This window comes from Urocampus carinirostris, chromosome 1 (assembly GCF_059441175.1).
Source record: "Urocampus carinirostris isolate Australia breed hairy pipefish chromosome 1, RoL_Ucar_1.0, whole genome shotgun sequence".
In the NCBI taxonomy this organism is placed as follows: Eukaryota; Metazoa; Chordata; class Actinopteri; order Syngnathiformes; family Syngnathidae; genus Urocampus; species Urocampus carinirostris.
Window position 1 is genome coordinate 4,890,393 of NC_142349.1, and position 13,870 is coordinate 4,904,262.

The 13,870-nt window shown below is 38.2% G+C and overlaps 1 protein-coding gene across 1 annotated transcript; it reads left to right on the top strand.

Annotated features, from left to right (window-relative positions):
• The first annotated feature begins 6,236 nt into the window (after window positions 1-6,236).
• LOC148373316 (cAMP-dependent protein kinase inhibitor alpha-like) lies at window positions 6,237-13,295 on the top strand. The gene is made up of 3 exons (XM_088346570.1): window positions 6,237-6,479; window positions 8,275-8,465; window positions 10,081-13,295. Exons 2-3 carry the CDS (start codon window positions 8,303-8,305, stop codon window positions 10,152-10,154), a joined length of 237 nt encoding a protein of 78 aa, XP_088202696.1. The 5' UTR covers window positions 6,237-6,479; window positions 8,275-8,302; the 3' UTR covers window positions 10,155-13,295.
• Window positions 13,296-13,870: the final 575 nt, after the last annotated feature.

Genomic DNA, 13,870 nt, shown 5'->3' on the forward strand with positions numbered 1-13,870 from the left:
TGAGGGGTTGTGCATGGAAAAATATTCATAAATGACTGAGTTTATCAAACTTCAAGTTCACGTCTAAAAAATGTACACTGACGTGCATTTTGCAAGGTTTTTGGGGAAATTGCTATTGTCAATGAAATTGGCCTGTATTAAAAAAAAGGAACCTTTACAGTCCTAAAGGCCCGGTCACACAGCCTTTCACGGGCGTATCGAGGCTGAATCACGGCCAGATACTTCTGTGATACTTCTGGCCGTGATTCAGCCTCGATACGCCCGTGAAAGGCTGTGTGACCGGGTCTTAAGGTGCAGGGTGAATAAATACATTAGAAAACATATGCATTCCTGTAGATAGGCCTGGATCTTCTTTTCCACTTTTGCTGTGAGAGTGCATGTCTCGCTTGGATAAGTCTGATCTCTGATTTCACTGCTATGTTTTTGTCCCTCTAGATGGGTTTATGTCCGGCAAGTCCGGCTGTGGTTTATCCAGGCCATGATTTCTGGTCCTGACCCCTTTTCTGATATGACAGCTCCAAGATATTTAAATTTGGTTACAGGTTCTAGCTCTCTTTGGTTTATGGTGATGTTTGTGGTAATACCTTGGGGATTGTTGGTTGTTACTTTTATTTATTTTTTTGCTGATTTCCACCCCATACCGGGTTGATGGTTTGTCCAGGCAATTGACCAGATCTCAGAGTTCCTGTTGGTCTCCTGCCAATCGGGAAATGTTATTAACAAAAGAGAGGTTAGTAATTTTGTGCCCCTTAATACTGACTGTACCATCATGTTGCTCCAGAGCTTCTGGCGTGAACCTTTCTAGGAAGATGTTGAATAAAGTGGGAGAGAGAATACAGCCTTGTCTCACACAGACTGTGATTTGAAACCGTTGATCAGAACCTCACTGTTGGCATCGACATACAGTTGTTCAATGGTCTGTTCTACTTTATTGCCCATGTTATACTTTCGCACGGTGGCCCATAAAGATGCTTGCCATACTGTCAAATGCCTTCTTGAAATCTACAAACTTGTGATGTTTCTAGATGTTTCTCTGGTGTTGCTGAAACTTCTCACATAGGATACACAGATTGAAACTGTTCTGTGGTGCTCCTTCCTTCCCTGAAAATTGGATATTCTTCGGCTAGAATGGTTTCAGCTTGTGGTTTCAGCCAGTTCAATCTGACCTAGTGCAGGAGGAAGAGAAAAGTAACTGGGCAGACGACATCAAGAAATGGACTGTGCAAGGAACTGTCAGTGGTGGAGAAAACTGTCCAGAAAACTGTCCAGAGTTGTGTTTAAGGATCTGTGAATCAATGTTGTGAATCAATTGTTAAAAATTACACCTGGAAAAAAAACTGTACAAACACAGCATGTTGTTTTCGAATGGCTCTTACTGTCTTCTTCTTGTTGCTACTCAGCTTTCTATAAGTCTTTGTGAATTCAAAAAAACAGCAGGTGGTTATTCCCCTCTAAAGCTTTTATTCTAAAGTGCTGCAAATACAGCACAGGTAGTCAAATTTGTCAGCATGAAATCTGAATGGTTTGGCCACTGAATAAACACTTACATTATTTCGTTAACTTGTGTTTCGATGAAGCGGTTGGAAGACATAATACAGTATTTTAGTCCTGAAAATGCTATTAAAAAGCCCAAACAGCCAACTTTAATTGGATTCACCTGATAGATTGTCCAAGGTAAGACATCAACCGCAGCCTATTGGAAGGATAATTAAAGAAATTAAGGATAATTGAATAGAAAGTCTCGTTTATGTTTTTTCCACATGCAACGTTAGGTTCAACTGACAAGTCGAACTCTTTGGGTGTTTCTAATCAAAGCCACTGGTAACACAGAAGAAAACTTTGCAGTGTCACTCATATTTTAATAAAAGTTCACTGGCAATCTTAGCCTTAGAACGTCGTTTCATTTGTGGAATCCTCCTTGTGCAAAATACTCATTTTCCGTGCAGCAGCATGTCCTTTGCTGCCTAATGACCTCAGCAGGGAACATTAAACTTTTATCTGAGTTAATCTAAAAATTAAAGTCCCCTAAAGCAAGAGGCTTGCCTGCATCAGTAGAGCTGCTCAGATTCTCCTTGTCAGACATGTGTTTCCACTTTGAATGGTATAATAGCTTCACAAACTGCTCAAAAAAGGAGGAGTTCACATTTCCCTTTCGGTATTCATTCAAATAATTTAGAAATGCTTACATTTCATTTCTATTAATTTGTATTTTCAGTCCTTGTAAAGTATGTACCCTTACTACATATGAGAATAATTCATTTCCAGATCGGGGTCTTATCTAAAATTCCTCGTATTCCAAACAAACTTTCCTTATCAGACATAACTGAAAACCAATTAATGTGTCGCTTCCTAAAATTATCTAAGTTAACTCTACATAGTAATAAAAAGTATTTTCTTGATTACTAAAAGCCCATTCAAATGGTAAATACAGTAGTAAAACGAAAAGTATTACCAGAATAATATGTGAGTTAACTATCAGCACTTACTCTGGAGGAAGTTGTTGGTTAATAACCGAGGTGTATGCCTGATGGTGGAGGAGTTAGGGAGCACAAGAGACTCTTGATGATATATCAGGAAACATACGTGCTAACTGGGACGCGCTGATGTGGCGTTTAGTGGCCTTGAGCACTTGGCTCTCTGAAGCACTAGATCTCAACCCTGTAGGAGCTACCAAACCCGACCGGTTTCAAATGCCGATTCACCGAACTCAATTTTAGTGCAAAATAAAGTGTGTGTTTTTTCTAGATTTACATGCTGTAGTTTTTCTACTGGCACACAAAAGGATCATTAACTCACTAATTACAGAAACGAAAATCAGTGTGACTCTGCTGTTGCATTTTAGAGACCAGTTTAGATTTGCGTGGCTTCACATTGAAAAGTGCTTCTTTCATGTAATTTTCATGGCATCGTCTGTTCCTTTTCTTCGTTTTTATGTCTAACATCTTTGAAAGGGAGAGCTTGCAAACCCATGTTGTAAAAATAAAATTTAAAAATGCTGGGCTTTCTTGGCCATGACTGGAACCTTTTCCATTTGCTGACACCAAAATGTTTACACTATAGCATTGTTGTTCTGAATAGTTGCTGTTAATCATGGTTCTGCAGATTTTCAGTTATTTAGTCAAGGTATTTATCATTGACCTTTGCTGCCTCAACATCAAAGGTGACCCTTTCTCACCCACGACAGATTATCTGTCGGAAGCCATTAAGACATTATGAGTCTGTGTTTCTTAAACTCCGTGGTAAAGGCCTCACCGAAACCCTGAGACTGAATCACCTACCCCTACGATTCGATCGAACCCAGGTTAAGATCGACTGCTTTAGCGGTATTGTTTGGATGTTCTCATAACTTGGATTTTTGCACGTATGTCGGGCAATATTTTTGCTCAAAAGACATAACATATCTCAATTTGTTTGTAACTAGAGTACCTTGTATGTAGATTCTCCACTGTATTGACCGTTTGCACGTTGCCTTCCCTGAAAGAATAAGAGCTGGCAAGAAGTGGATGGCAGTTGAATGGGCAGTTAAGTTGAAACGAATACTAAAAAGCAGAAAAGAAGAAAATAACTACAATTTTTCTAAGCCTAGTTTGGAATTTTGTTGTATCCCTTTGGATGAAGACAGAAAAAAAGATGTTTTTTCTGCAATCAAACAGAGAGACTAGTGTTGTGGCACAACACTGGCAACCCTTAAGCTATTCCAGGATTTGCAGCCAGTAAATCCACAAGATACATTTGATGCATTCATAAGCAATTTTATGTTAGGTAGGTACAAGTCAAGTCCAAAACACCAAACTAGTGCTAACGTTAGTGTTAGTGTCTTAACGTGCCATTTCTTACCAAAATGATTCAAAACAGTACTCTCCCGAATTTCACATGTATTTAAAACTGTTATGAGCTCTACCCCAAGGATTATTATACCGAAATAAAGTCAAATTATTAACGGATAAAACTAAAGACGAATGTTCAGAAGATGAAGCGTGAGTAAACATTTTCAACATGCTCAAAAGTTATTTCCAGACAAAGCGCTTTCCTGTTCTATCACATTCATTCAAATTTTAGATACAAAGTCACTTTAGTAACATTTGCGCGAGACTGGACATTTCACGCCGGGAGTGCTTTTTTTTGTTACCACACCATTAAGAACTGGTAAGCATCCAGACTTTTATACACTTTTAAATCAGCGCCGGTGTATGGGGATACTCAATTTACAATGTAGTGGTACAGATCGTGTGGACCAAAGTCAGGCAAACTGGGGTATTTTGTTTGATGTGTTAATGTATCAGGAGGATGAGGGTGTGGGTTCATAGCTAGCCCCTGCTAATGCTATCATCAATTTCTCTAAAAAATGCTCTTTGTGCTTTCTGACAAAAGGAGCCACTTCATCTGACAGCTGCACAGAATTTTCATTTATCTAGTCATTGCCAATGGTGTTGAATAGTATAGCTGTTTGTTCTTGTTGTTGTTGTCTACTGTTCACTGGTTCCGTCCGTCATGGTATTGTCAGTGCAAAGGGTCAAGCTGGTGTGGTTTTCAATGTACTTCAGCACCACAGACAGTTCCAAGGAGCGTGTGGGAGTCTATTCAGTCAGTATTCGAGAAGTGTGTTTGTGACTGCTATTGATTCCCGACGGACTGCATCAGTGAACTTGGGAATGTCTAAATCCCAGCATGAGCACCCCTCAAGGGCATGTAGCATCCGTCCCACCTCCTAATGCCGTTGAATAAGGAATACTACTTCAAATAGTGGCAGGGTATGAAGGACGTGAAGAGATTGACTGAGAAAACCCAACAGGCCTCTTTTTAAAACCCCCAATGCCTCCTGTTGATACAAGCCACAAGCACAATGACAGAAAGATGTTTCCACGGTAACACCCTAAGCTATGCACGTTCGGCTTGTCAAGGGAGATGGAAACTTGTGTGTTTAAAGGTCAGGAGAGATGAAACCGTCTGTCGCACTCCAATATTTAAAAGACAACACTGATTTAGGTATTAGCAGCTGCAACTTTATATTATTTTATACGTCATGAAAATATATTCAAAGGGACATTGTGTATCGTTTAGAGACTCCTAGTGGTAAAAATATCAATACAAAACAATTTTAATTACATTTTGAATATAAAGCAAAAATACATAAACTGTCATAAATGTATTTCTTGTAGGAGGTTGGTGTTCATTTTACACTAAAATCAGGCCTTTCTTACTTTAAACATTTTCGTGCCACACTGACAAATAGAAAAAAAACCCTGCGGGGGATGACTTCACTCTCCTGCACTCCCACTAGGCCCAATTCCCCTAACCTAATTTGTTCCGCCCCGAACAGTTCTGGTAAAAGTAATATAAAAGGAGATAAGTGCGGTGGAAAATAAAGCAACTCTTTGTACTCAGTTGGGCACTGTTAACACATACTTAAAAGAGAAAATATTTAACATTCAACGTTTCAGGGATATCTAAAACGACACACCCCACCTTTAGAAATTAAGTCATACTATTACACAGATAGATACAGATTTTTTTGTTGGTGATTACATTCAAAATGTGAAAAAAATTATGAATAACAAATTGTGCTTACTATCGGGCCAAATTATTATCACGATTAACCACTTGGATTTGAAAAAGCGAGGATCCTGTGTTAACTGCAGTGTATATTGAACATGTCAGTAATGCATACGTTTTGCGATGAAATGGTCCAGCTTTTATAATGGCAATAGTCCCATCTAGTGGGTTTATAATGTACTGCACAGCTGGAAAAGGATCACAGGGCTTCTTGTAATTGTTGTAGGATTTTTCTTTTTTGTTTTACATTTCCTTAGTCTTATCTCATACGTTAGCTTGCATCCCCAGCCCTTGTTTCGTACACTTATTTGCAACATTAAATGGCACTATAATAATTGTTTTGCATTTGATGACAAGCTATAGTTGAATGAATATTAATGTTAATCACCAGTCATGAACAGTCAGTACACAGGACAACAAATTTATCAAAAATGGTCAAAATTGGCGGACAGGCAAAAAAATAAGGCCGCAACCACGAAATCAGCTTGGCATAATTTTGGGACACATAAAAGAGAGGAATGTCGGTTTGAAAGGGTTAAAATTGTTTATCATTTATCTCCTTTTACGAGGGCTCTGTGAAAGAAAGCATCCGCTTGAGTCTCCTCACCCTTTGTGCATATTATCCAATCAGTGTTCAGGTTTATCATACAGACAGCTCATTGGTTGAGAACGAGGAAGCCGAAAATCAGTGGTAGGAGTACTTTGCGGGCATCCTCATAGACAGACTAGACAACTAATGGATTTTTATTTTTTTTTTTATTTCGCTGTAGTTTGTTGTTGGGGTGATCTTGTTTCCTGTCGGCTTTTCGTGAAGTGTTTTGTGTTGCGTTTTAAGAGGTGTTAATAGAACAATGTCGGGCCTGCGATGCTGTTCAGCCATGAAATTCCTCCTCCTATTGTGCCAGTGAGCTGTTTCGAGTCTGAAGGTAAGTGAAAGCTGGCATGGTACGCCATCAGATGACGTCATTATATAGTGTTATCAAAATTAATCTGCTCACGTTTCAGGGCTGGACACATAAACATGACTTGATCTGACTAGACGCAGTAAAAATATAGGCTGAGCTGTAGTAAATCACCAACATGTTAAAATACTTCTGTTTTAATGCACAATTTGGGGAAAAATGTGGCTTACCTTTGGTAAATGGTAAATGGTCTGCATTTATATAGCGCTTTTCAAGTCAATGACGGTCCGTAATCGCACACACACAGATATTTTCCTTTTAATATACTATCCTTATAAATTGTACTTTATGTCGTGTAAATATTGATTTACAAATTCAGATTTGATCAAGAACTTGTGAGTACTAGTGGTAGTCAAGTGAGCTAAACTTCTAATGCAATGTTTCTCAATTAGTGGGTTGCAACCCAAAACTGGGTCGTGGACCCGTTTTCAGTGGGTAGCAGGCCTTTTATTTGATAAGATTCATGATTGTTTTATTTGTAATATTAACATCATACGTTCCGTTGTGGTTGCCTTTGGCAAATATTATTGATCTTTTTACTTTTATAAGAAAGACGGTGTGCCCATTTGTGTATCTGTATCTGTTGTGTTTATGCCCCCTCTCGAAAGGACAAGGTTAAAGTTAAAGGGATCACAAGTACGGTTTTCATTTTGGTCTTTTTTATTTTTATTTTATTTTGAGAATTAATTGTAGTGGTACCTCAGCTTTCGAACTTGGTCGCTGACTAAATGTATTTTTCCCAGAACTTATGAATGACCTATATGCCCTGTTGACAATATCTGTATATTAATTGTTATTCCAACATCCGTTGCAGCCTGGTCATCCTGAAAGGGGGATTACCTCATGTGCGGTTTATTCATTTTCCTCATGATGAGGTTTTTGATATTTTCCTTGCCCTCATTTAGGTTTTAGATCAGGGGATATTGTAATAATAGTCTGTAGTTTGGAATTATCTGTGGTCTATGCAGCCCTTTGAGATTCCTTGGGATTAAGTGCTATACAAATAAACATGACTTGACTTGACTTTTATTGCCATTACATAAAATGCCAATAATATTTTCATTTTACAATGTTTATGAAATGAGTTTAAAACAGGGATACAATAAAATAAAATTACAAATGTATATACAAAAAAGGAAAAGACTATGTACCTATATTCCATGTTGTATATATACACGTCAAAGTGCGGCTGAGTGTTAAAAGTGTGTTGATCTATGGCAAAATAATGCTAAGAAAAAAAAATAACCCAGGGACAATTACACTCTTTAACAGTAGATGGTGATAATGCCCTGAACATTCCAATTGACACCCAGAGAAAAAAGAGCAGTCAATTTGAGTAATTACCTATTGATAAGTTAATCAGAAAAAAAAATTGTCTACAGCGTTGATTGTTTGGGTTCATTGAATAAGATTTCTCAGCTAAAAGTACACAATTTAAGTTTTTTAGGAATGTATAAATTTGTCCAAAGTTACAGAGTGAAGCATTGTAAATGTCATTAAAATGCAGCTGATTAAGCATTAAAGGGAATATCAATTTGTTTTTTCTTGTCATTTTGTTGGAATATATTCTCCTATCCGTGATTCTGCAAAATCTTTTCATTCAATACATTGGAGAAGTAGAATTTATTTGAAGATATGGGGCATGGTTTGTAATTAGGGTAGGTAGGTGGCTCCTCGTGACAGACCCAATGAGAACCAATGCTTTGATGAATGTACAAATACATACAGTATCTTCAGTGCACAACTGCTTTTCTCTTAGGTGTTCCTATCTGAAGGATGATTGAGCAATGTCTGACGTTGAGGTGACATACGCTGACTTCATCGCTTCTGGCAGGACGGGACGTAGGAACGCTCTCCATGACATCCTGCAGAGTCCCACTGACCCCGAAGGCCGAGAGCTTCCTCTTACGCTGTCTCTATCTCAGCTTCACATCAATGCGGGAGGGGGAGGTAAAAAGAAAAAAAAAAAGATTTATTGTGTATTAGGACTGAAATTAATTTAATCGTTGACAAGTCACTGATTTTTGAAACGATAAGTCGAATAATCGGATAATTAATAATTTGCTTTTAAATTCAGCATGAAGTTGATTTAATTATGTGGTAAATGGTGAAAAACACAAGAAAATATGTTCGATGGAAAAATACATCTTTTATTGAACATACAGCAGTCTCGTACAAAAATAAATCTAAAACCAATTTGAGGCAGTGCTTGGTCAGTCAGTAGAGACATAAATCTAAAAGATAAACCCCCGTCCAGTTTTAGGGACACCAAATTACAAAGGAATTATATCAAGTAAACATTTTAAATCTCTGCACTCACAGGGATCTCATTACACCAATTTTTACATTGCTGCATTGGCTCCCTGTGGCATTTCAGGATCAATTTTTGGATGCTAACTAGTTGTTAAATGTCTTAATGGTCTTGGGCCATTCAATCTGTCTGATTTGCTTTTATGATATTAGCCCTAGTGGTCCCTGAGGTTTTCTGGCTGCGGTTCGTTGACTGGTACTAGGGTGAGGACCAAAACCTATGTTGAAGCAGCATTCATCCATTTATGGAACCGTCTGTCAGAGACCCACTTTTTTATCATGGCTTTTAATTTTTGATTTTTATATAGCTTTGATTTGATCAACTTTTACTGTTTTACTGTTTTACTTTACTTTTACTTCACATTTTTATGTTTTCTTCTGTAGTGGGTTTTAATTATATTTTAGTCTTTCCTTATTTTGGAGGCCCACACTGGTAGGATGTGGTTCAATGGCTGAAATCCTGAGGCCTTATGCTTTCATCCATATCAGTGTGGATAACCCTGCCTCAGGTCCCTTTCCTCACATGGTTAGTTTGTGCCTTGTCATACTCACATTTAATTTCTATTACTGTTTATTTTGTTTTTTACTGTGTTTTAACCAGTTTGTGTGTTCGTATTTCGTGTTTTGGGTTGTTAGGAGGGGATTGTATTGTCTTATTGTAAAGTCAATGTTTTTATACAGTGCTTCGAATGGCACTTTTTTTGCCAGTAAAGTGCTTTAAAAATACATTTTATTTGATTAACGAAGAACAGGATCATTAGCAGCAGTAGAACATTATTTGAAATACGTTGTGCAATTTGTAAAGTACAATTAGCGGTAAACTGCAAAGTCTGTAAGAAAAGAACTGCAAAGTTTAAACTTAAGTAGACACCCAAAAAGAAGAGAAGACATCAATGGATTTTAAACAGGGAGAGAAAACCCTCAGATGGGCTAATTCCATTCCTCGTTCTCCGTTCTATAAATAAAAACAGATCGCCTCTCATTCTCAGCCCTAAGTGATGTGCATATAAAAGACCAGCAATACATATGGCAGATAGTGAAAATGATGTAGTAGTCAAAACAACAAACAAGAGTGCACAATAATAGTCCAAATAAGGAGATAGCACCTTATGAAATCTCCTTTGCATTTGTCCAATATTAAAGACAGGAAAAATATCAAGAACTTAACCATCCTCATTAGTTTGAAATGAAACGGTTTTAACAACTGACGCTTATCGTTTTGAACAAACATCACTTGTGGTTCTGTTGCTCTTAGATGCAAACGATGCTGATGAAACCCAAAGTTCATCCTCCTTGGCTGATAGGGAGGCGGCACAGGAGAACAGCTAACCTGACGTGGTCACTTGGTCGTCATTCTCTATGCCTGGCAAGTTGTTGGAGGTGGACCGATTAGCGATGCCTCTGCATTGATGAGACTAGTAAATGGTATCAATACACTCTAAATCTTAAGTTTGGAGGCAATGAACTTAACATTGCTTGATTTGCGCTCAAGCCTCTCCAGTAGAAAAGTGAGATTAAGAGTTCGAGTAAAATGAGATCAGGCTGCTGTAAAAACACAATTCTTCTTCTTTCAGTGGATTAAGTCCAGTGCTAAAAACACTGACAGGAAGGAAATGGAAAACAGAGCCACTGTTGCTTTTGTAGTGGTGCAAGCCATTTGTGAACCCAGCGAGACGTGCTAATGTAATGGGTGGCAGCAGAGCAAGCATGTGTATCGAGCTAGTGATGTAGATGGGGCTTATATTGCCAGTTAATGGCGTGCGCTTCCTTGAAACTGACAGCACTGTTGAGAAAATAGGGCTAGCAGTAAGCAGGACTGAAAACACTGTTAATAAACTCTGAATACTTTTCGGAAACCAAGATATGCTGCCACATAATCTCATTATGTCATAACACTTGGACCATTTAAAATACAGATAATCGCTATAGAAACATCCCTAATACAAACCAAGCTAATGCAATTTGAAAATTTTAGGCCTGCCATAACTGTACACCACAATGTAAAGCGCTTTGGGAAGTCATTGACTTGAAATACGCTTTATAAATGCAGATCATTTTATTTCAAAAAAGGTTAAATCCAAAGGGAAAAAGGGACTTAAAATACAGTAGGAAAAAAACAGACAGTAATGCTAAAAAGTCCCATTGATGTGCTAGTGATAAACTGCCATCAACTTTCGTGTGGGATATTTTTTTCACATAATAAGACAGAAACACGAAACACATAAAACACAGGAAACAGAACATTTATCCAGAGCATATAATCTCCCCCCTGTTAAAAAAGTTTTGTAAGCAGGGCTCAATCACAAGTTGTCTTTTTTTTTTTATTCTATTTTTTTTTGCGTGCAGTACCTGTACACACCCAGTAGGTGCAATTTATGTTTGAATATTTGTTCTCCATTTACATATGTATCCTGAATTCTTGTTTTACTTAACAATATTGTTTTAAAATGATGGTTATCAAAGGGTGGGATTGTGGGTGGTTGGTTAGCACGCAGCCCCATGGTCCAGAGATCCAGGGTTAAAGTCCAGGTTCAAGTCCCGTGTGTAGTTTGCATGTTCTCCCCGTGCCTGCATGGGTTTTCTCCGGGCAAACTGGTTTCCTCCCACATTCCAAAAACATGCATGTTAGGTTAATTGAACGGTCCAAATCGTCCCTAGGTGTGGATGAGCGAGTGAGTTGTCTGTCGCTGTGTGCCCTGCGACTGGCTGGCAACCAGTTCAGGGGGTCCCCTGCCCACTGCCCGAAGATAGCTGCCCCGCAACCTCACTTAGGATAAGTGGTGCAGATAATTAATGAATAAATGGTTATCAAGTGAAAGGAGAATTTTCACAGAGTCAAACATTTCCACCATATAATCACATTAAGTCATAATAAAACAATAGAATGAACACAATAATATGATGCAACAGCATGAAAATACCAGAGGCCCAAATTCCCCCTTTTTTAAATAGCTAGCATGTTTTTTGGGATCATATTATTATTTTTGTTTAAATCATTTGAGATTGAGTCATTTCAAAGGCTTTGTATTGTATTTGTTTTTGGATTGTGTATATATTTTTGTCAACATTTGTGGACCATGAAAGAATGATTAATACTACAAATGTTTATAATTATTTCGCATAATCCTGTAATCCCTCACTACTTTGCCTCAGTATATCGCAGGTTGAAGAATATTGAACGATTCATTATCCCCAATTGCACATTGCCGCGAAAGTGTGCATTTTACTCAAGCCTAGCAGCTCTTTTTGCCGTTCTGTCCACCCAAAAATTTGCTACACTCATGCAACGGCGATCCATTCTCCCCAATTGCAATTTGCTTTAAGCGTGGAGCAACGGATGGCACTCTTGTCAGGAGGTGAACAGTTATGGCAAGCCTAAAATTAAATGCATGGTTTTCGCGGTGTTTCGTTATCCCCGGTCAACTATTGGTGAGAGCAGGGGCCGTTAGATCGTTTTTTTGGGGGAGAGTGCGGGCCTATGAAGCGTGCTGTTATTGCCACTTTAAAATGAGATGCATGGTCGTAACCGCCATCCATTATCCCAGAGTGACTATTCCCGAAAGCAGAGCGCTTATTTTTGGGTTCAGGCCATAGAAATGTGTTATTGTGGCCGCTGTCCATGATCCCCAGTCGACTATTGCTGAGAGCAAAGCCAAGAGAACAAATTTTAGTCATGCGTGGCAGGTCTTTTTTTCCATTCTCTATGCCTAAAATGGACAGCATTTGTGCGCCAAAATTCATTATCCCTATGAGAAGGGACTGGCAGAGCACATGTCAAAACTGGGGGATGCATTTTGTGTATTTTCATTCATTGTGAGTGGCTGTGGTCACCATAAACCACAATAAACGAGGGATTACGGTATCACACATGAACATGGATCAATATCTCAGATAGTCAGGCACAGATAGTGCCTGTTTGTACGTTGTATCTTAGTTTTAAAGATGTGTGTGCTTCCTATTCATTCACCAACATTGTCTAAAAAGCAAACCAAGTGCATTTTTCAAAGATGGACCTAATTCTTTCATGCAAATAATGATGCAACATTTTGTCAAGCTTCCAGTTAAATGTACCACGTTTGTGTCGGAATTTCAACTATTCCAAAGTGGCACTCTTTTGTCCTGATACTTTGTGTTCTAATGGATACATCTCGTCAATGACTTGAACAATTGTGCATGAACTCTTTAAATCTGTAACATTTAGGAGTGTTTTGCTGTGTATCTTAACAACCAAACTTTTCTTCCAATGTGAATATTTTTGCGTTTGTATGGAACTACTCCAATCAGGTTCTTTGTACGTTAGCCTCCCCTTGACCATAGTTACTATTCAGTGTGAATGCGGCTATTTTTACATGAGCTTGTAAGAACGGGAGCTGCATGAGTCGGATCAATGACTCAAACGTGTACTGCCTGTGACCTATTTCCCACACTTTGTGCCAGTCAAAGTCAAATAAAGGACTCATGGCATTGGTGTTTTACTGTACTGCTTTGCGCTGTTACATTTTTACACTATTTTTCCACTCTTTGTGGTTACATTTTCCCAGGAATTTCCACAAACTGTAGTATAATTATTGTCAGCTTATAACATAAACAAAATACTTTAATAAGAATATGTTTATTAAAAGGATTACTCTTGTTCATGCAAAAATAAATAATGTATTGATACTAATGTTATAACATACAATAATAATTGTAGTATTACTAAAATGCAGCCCTGCGACTGGTTGGCAATCAATTCAGGGTGTCCCCTGCCCACTGCCCGAAGATAGATGGGATGGACTCCAGCACCCCTGGGACCTACTGAGGATAAGCGGTGCAGATAATGAATGGATGGATGGACGGATGGATGGATGGTGGGATGGATGGATGAAAAAATGTAAAACATGGGACAACATAACTACTAATGTGTCATGTTTATCTTCTTTATTAGTAGTATTGGTTTGATTAGTAGGATTATTATTAAAGTATTGTGCGTTCCTTTGCAGCTGACACTAATTATTATATTATTTGTTTTGACTATTTTCTGTTATAAAGGAAAACTGAGTAAT

What these genes read in the sequence shown, in the direction of transcription:
- LOC148373316 (XM_088346570.1), top strand. Translation starts at nt 8,303, where the DNA reads ATGTCTGACGTTGAGGTGACATACGCTGACTTCATCGCTTCTGGCAGG. An exon ending in CATCAATGCGGGAGGGGGAG is followed by an intron (nt 8,466 to 10,080) that starts GTAAAAAGAAAA and finishes TGTTGCTCTTAG; the next exon opens with ATGCAAACGATGCTGATGAA.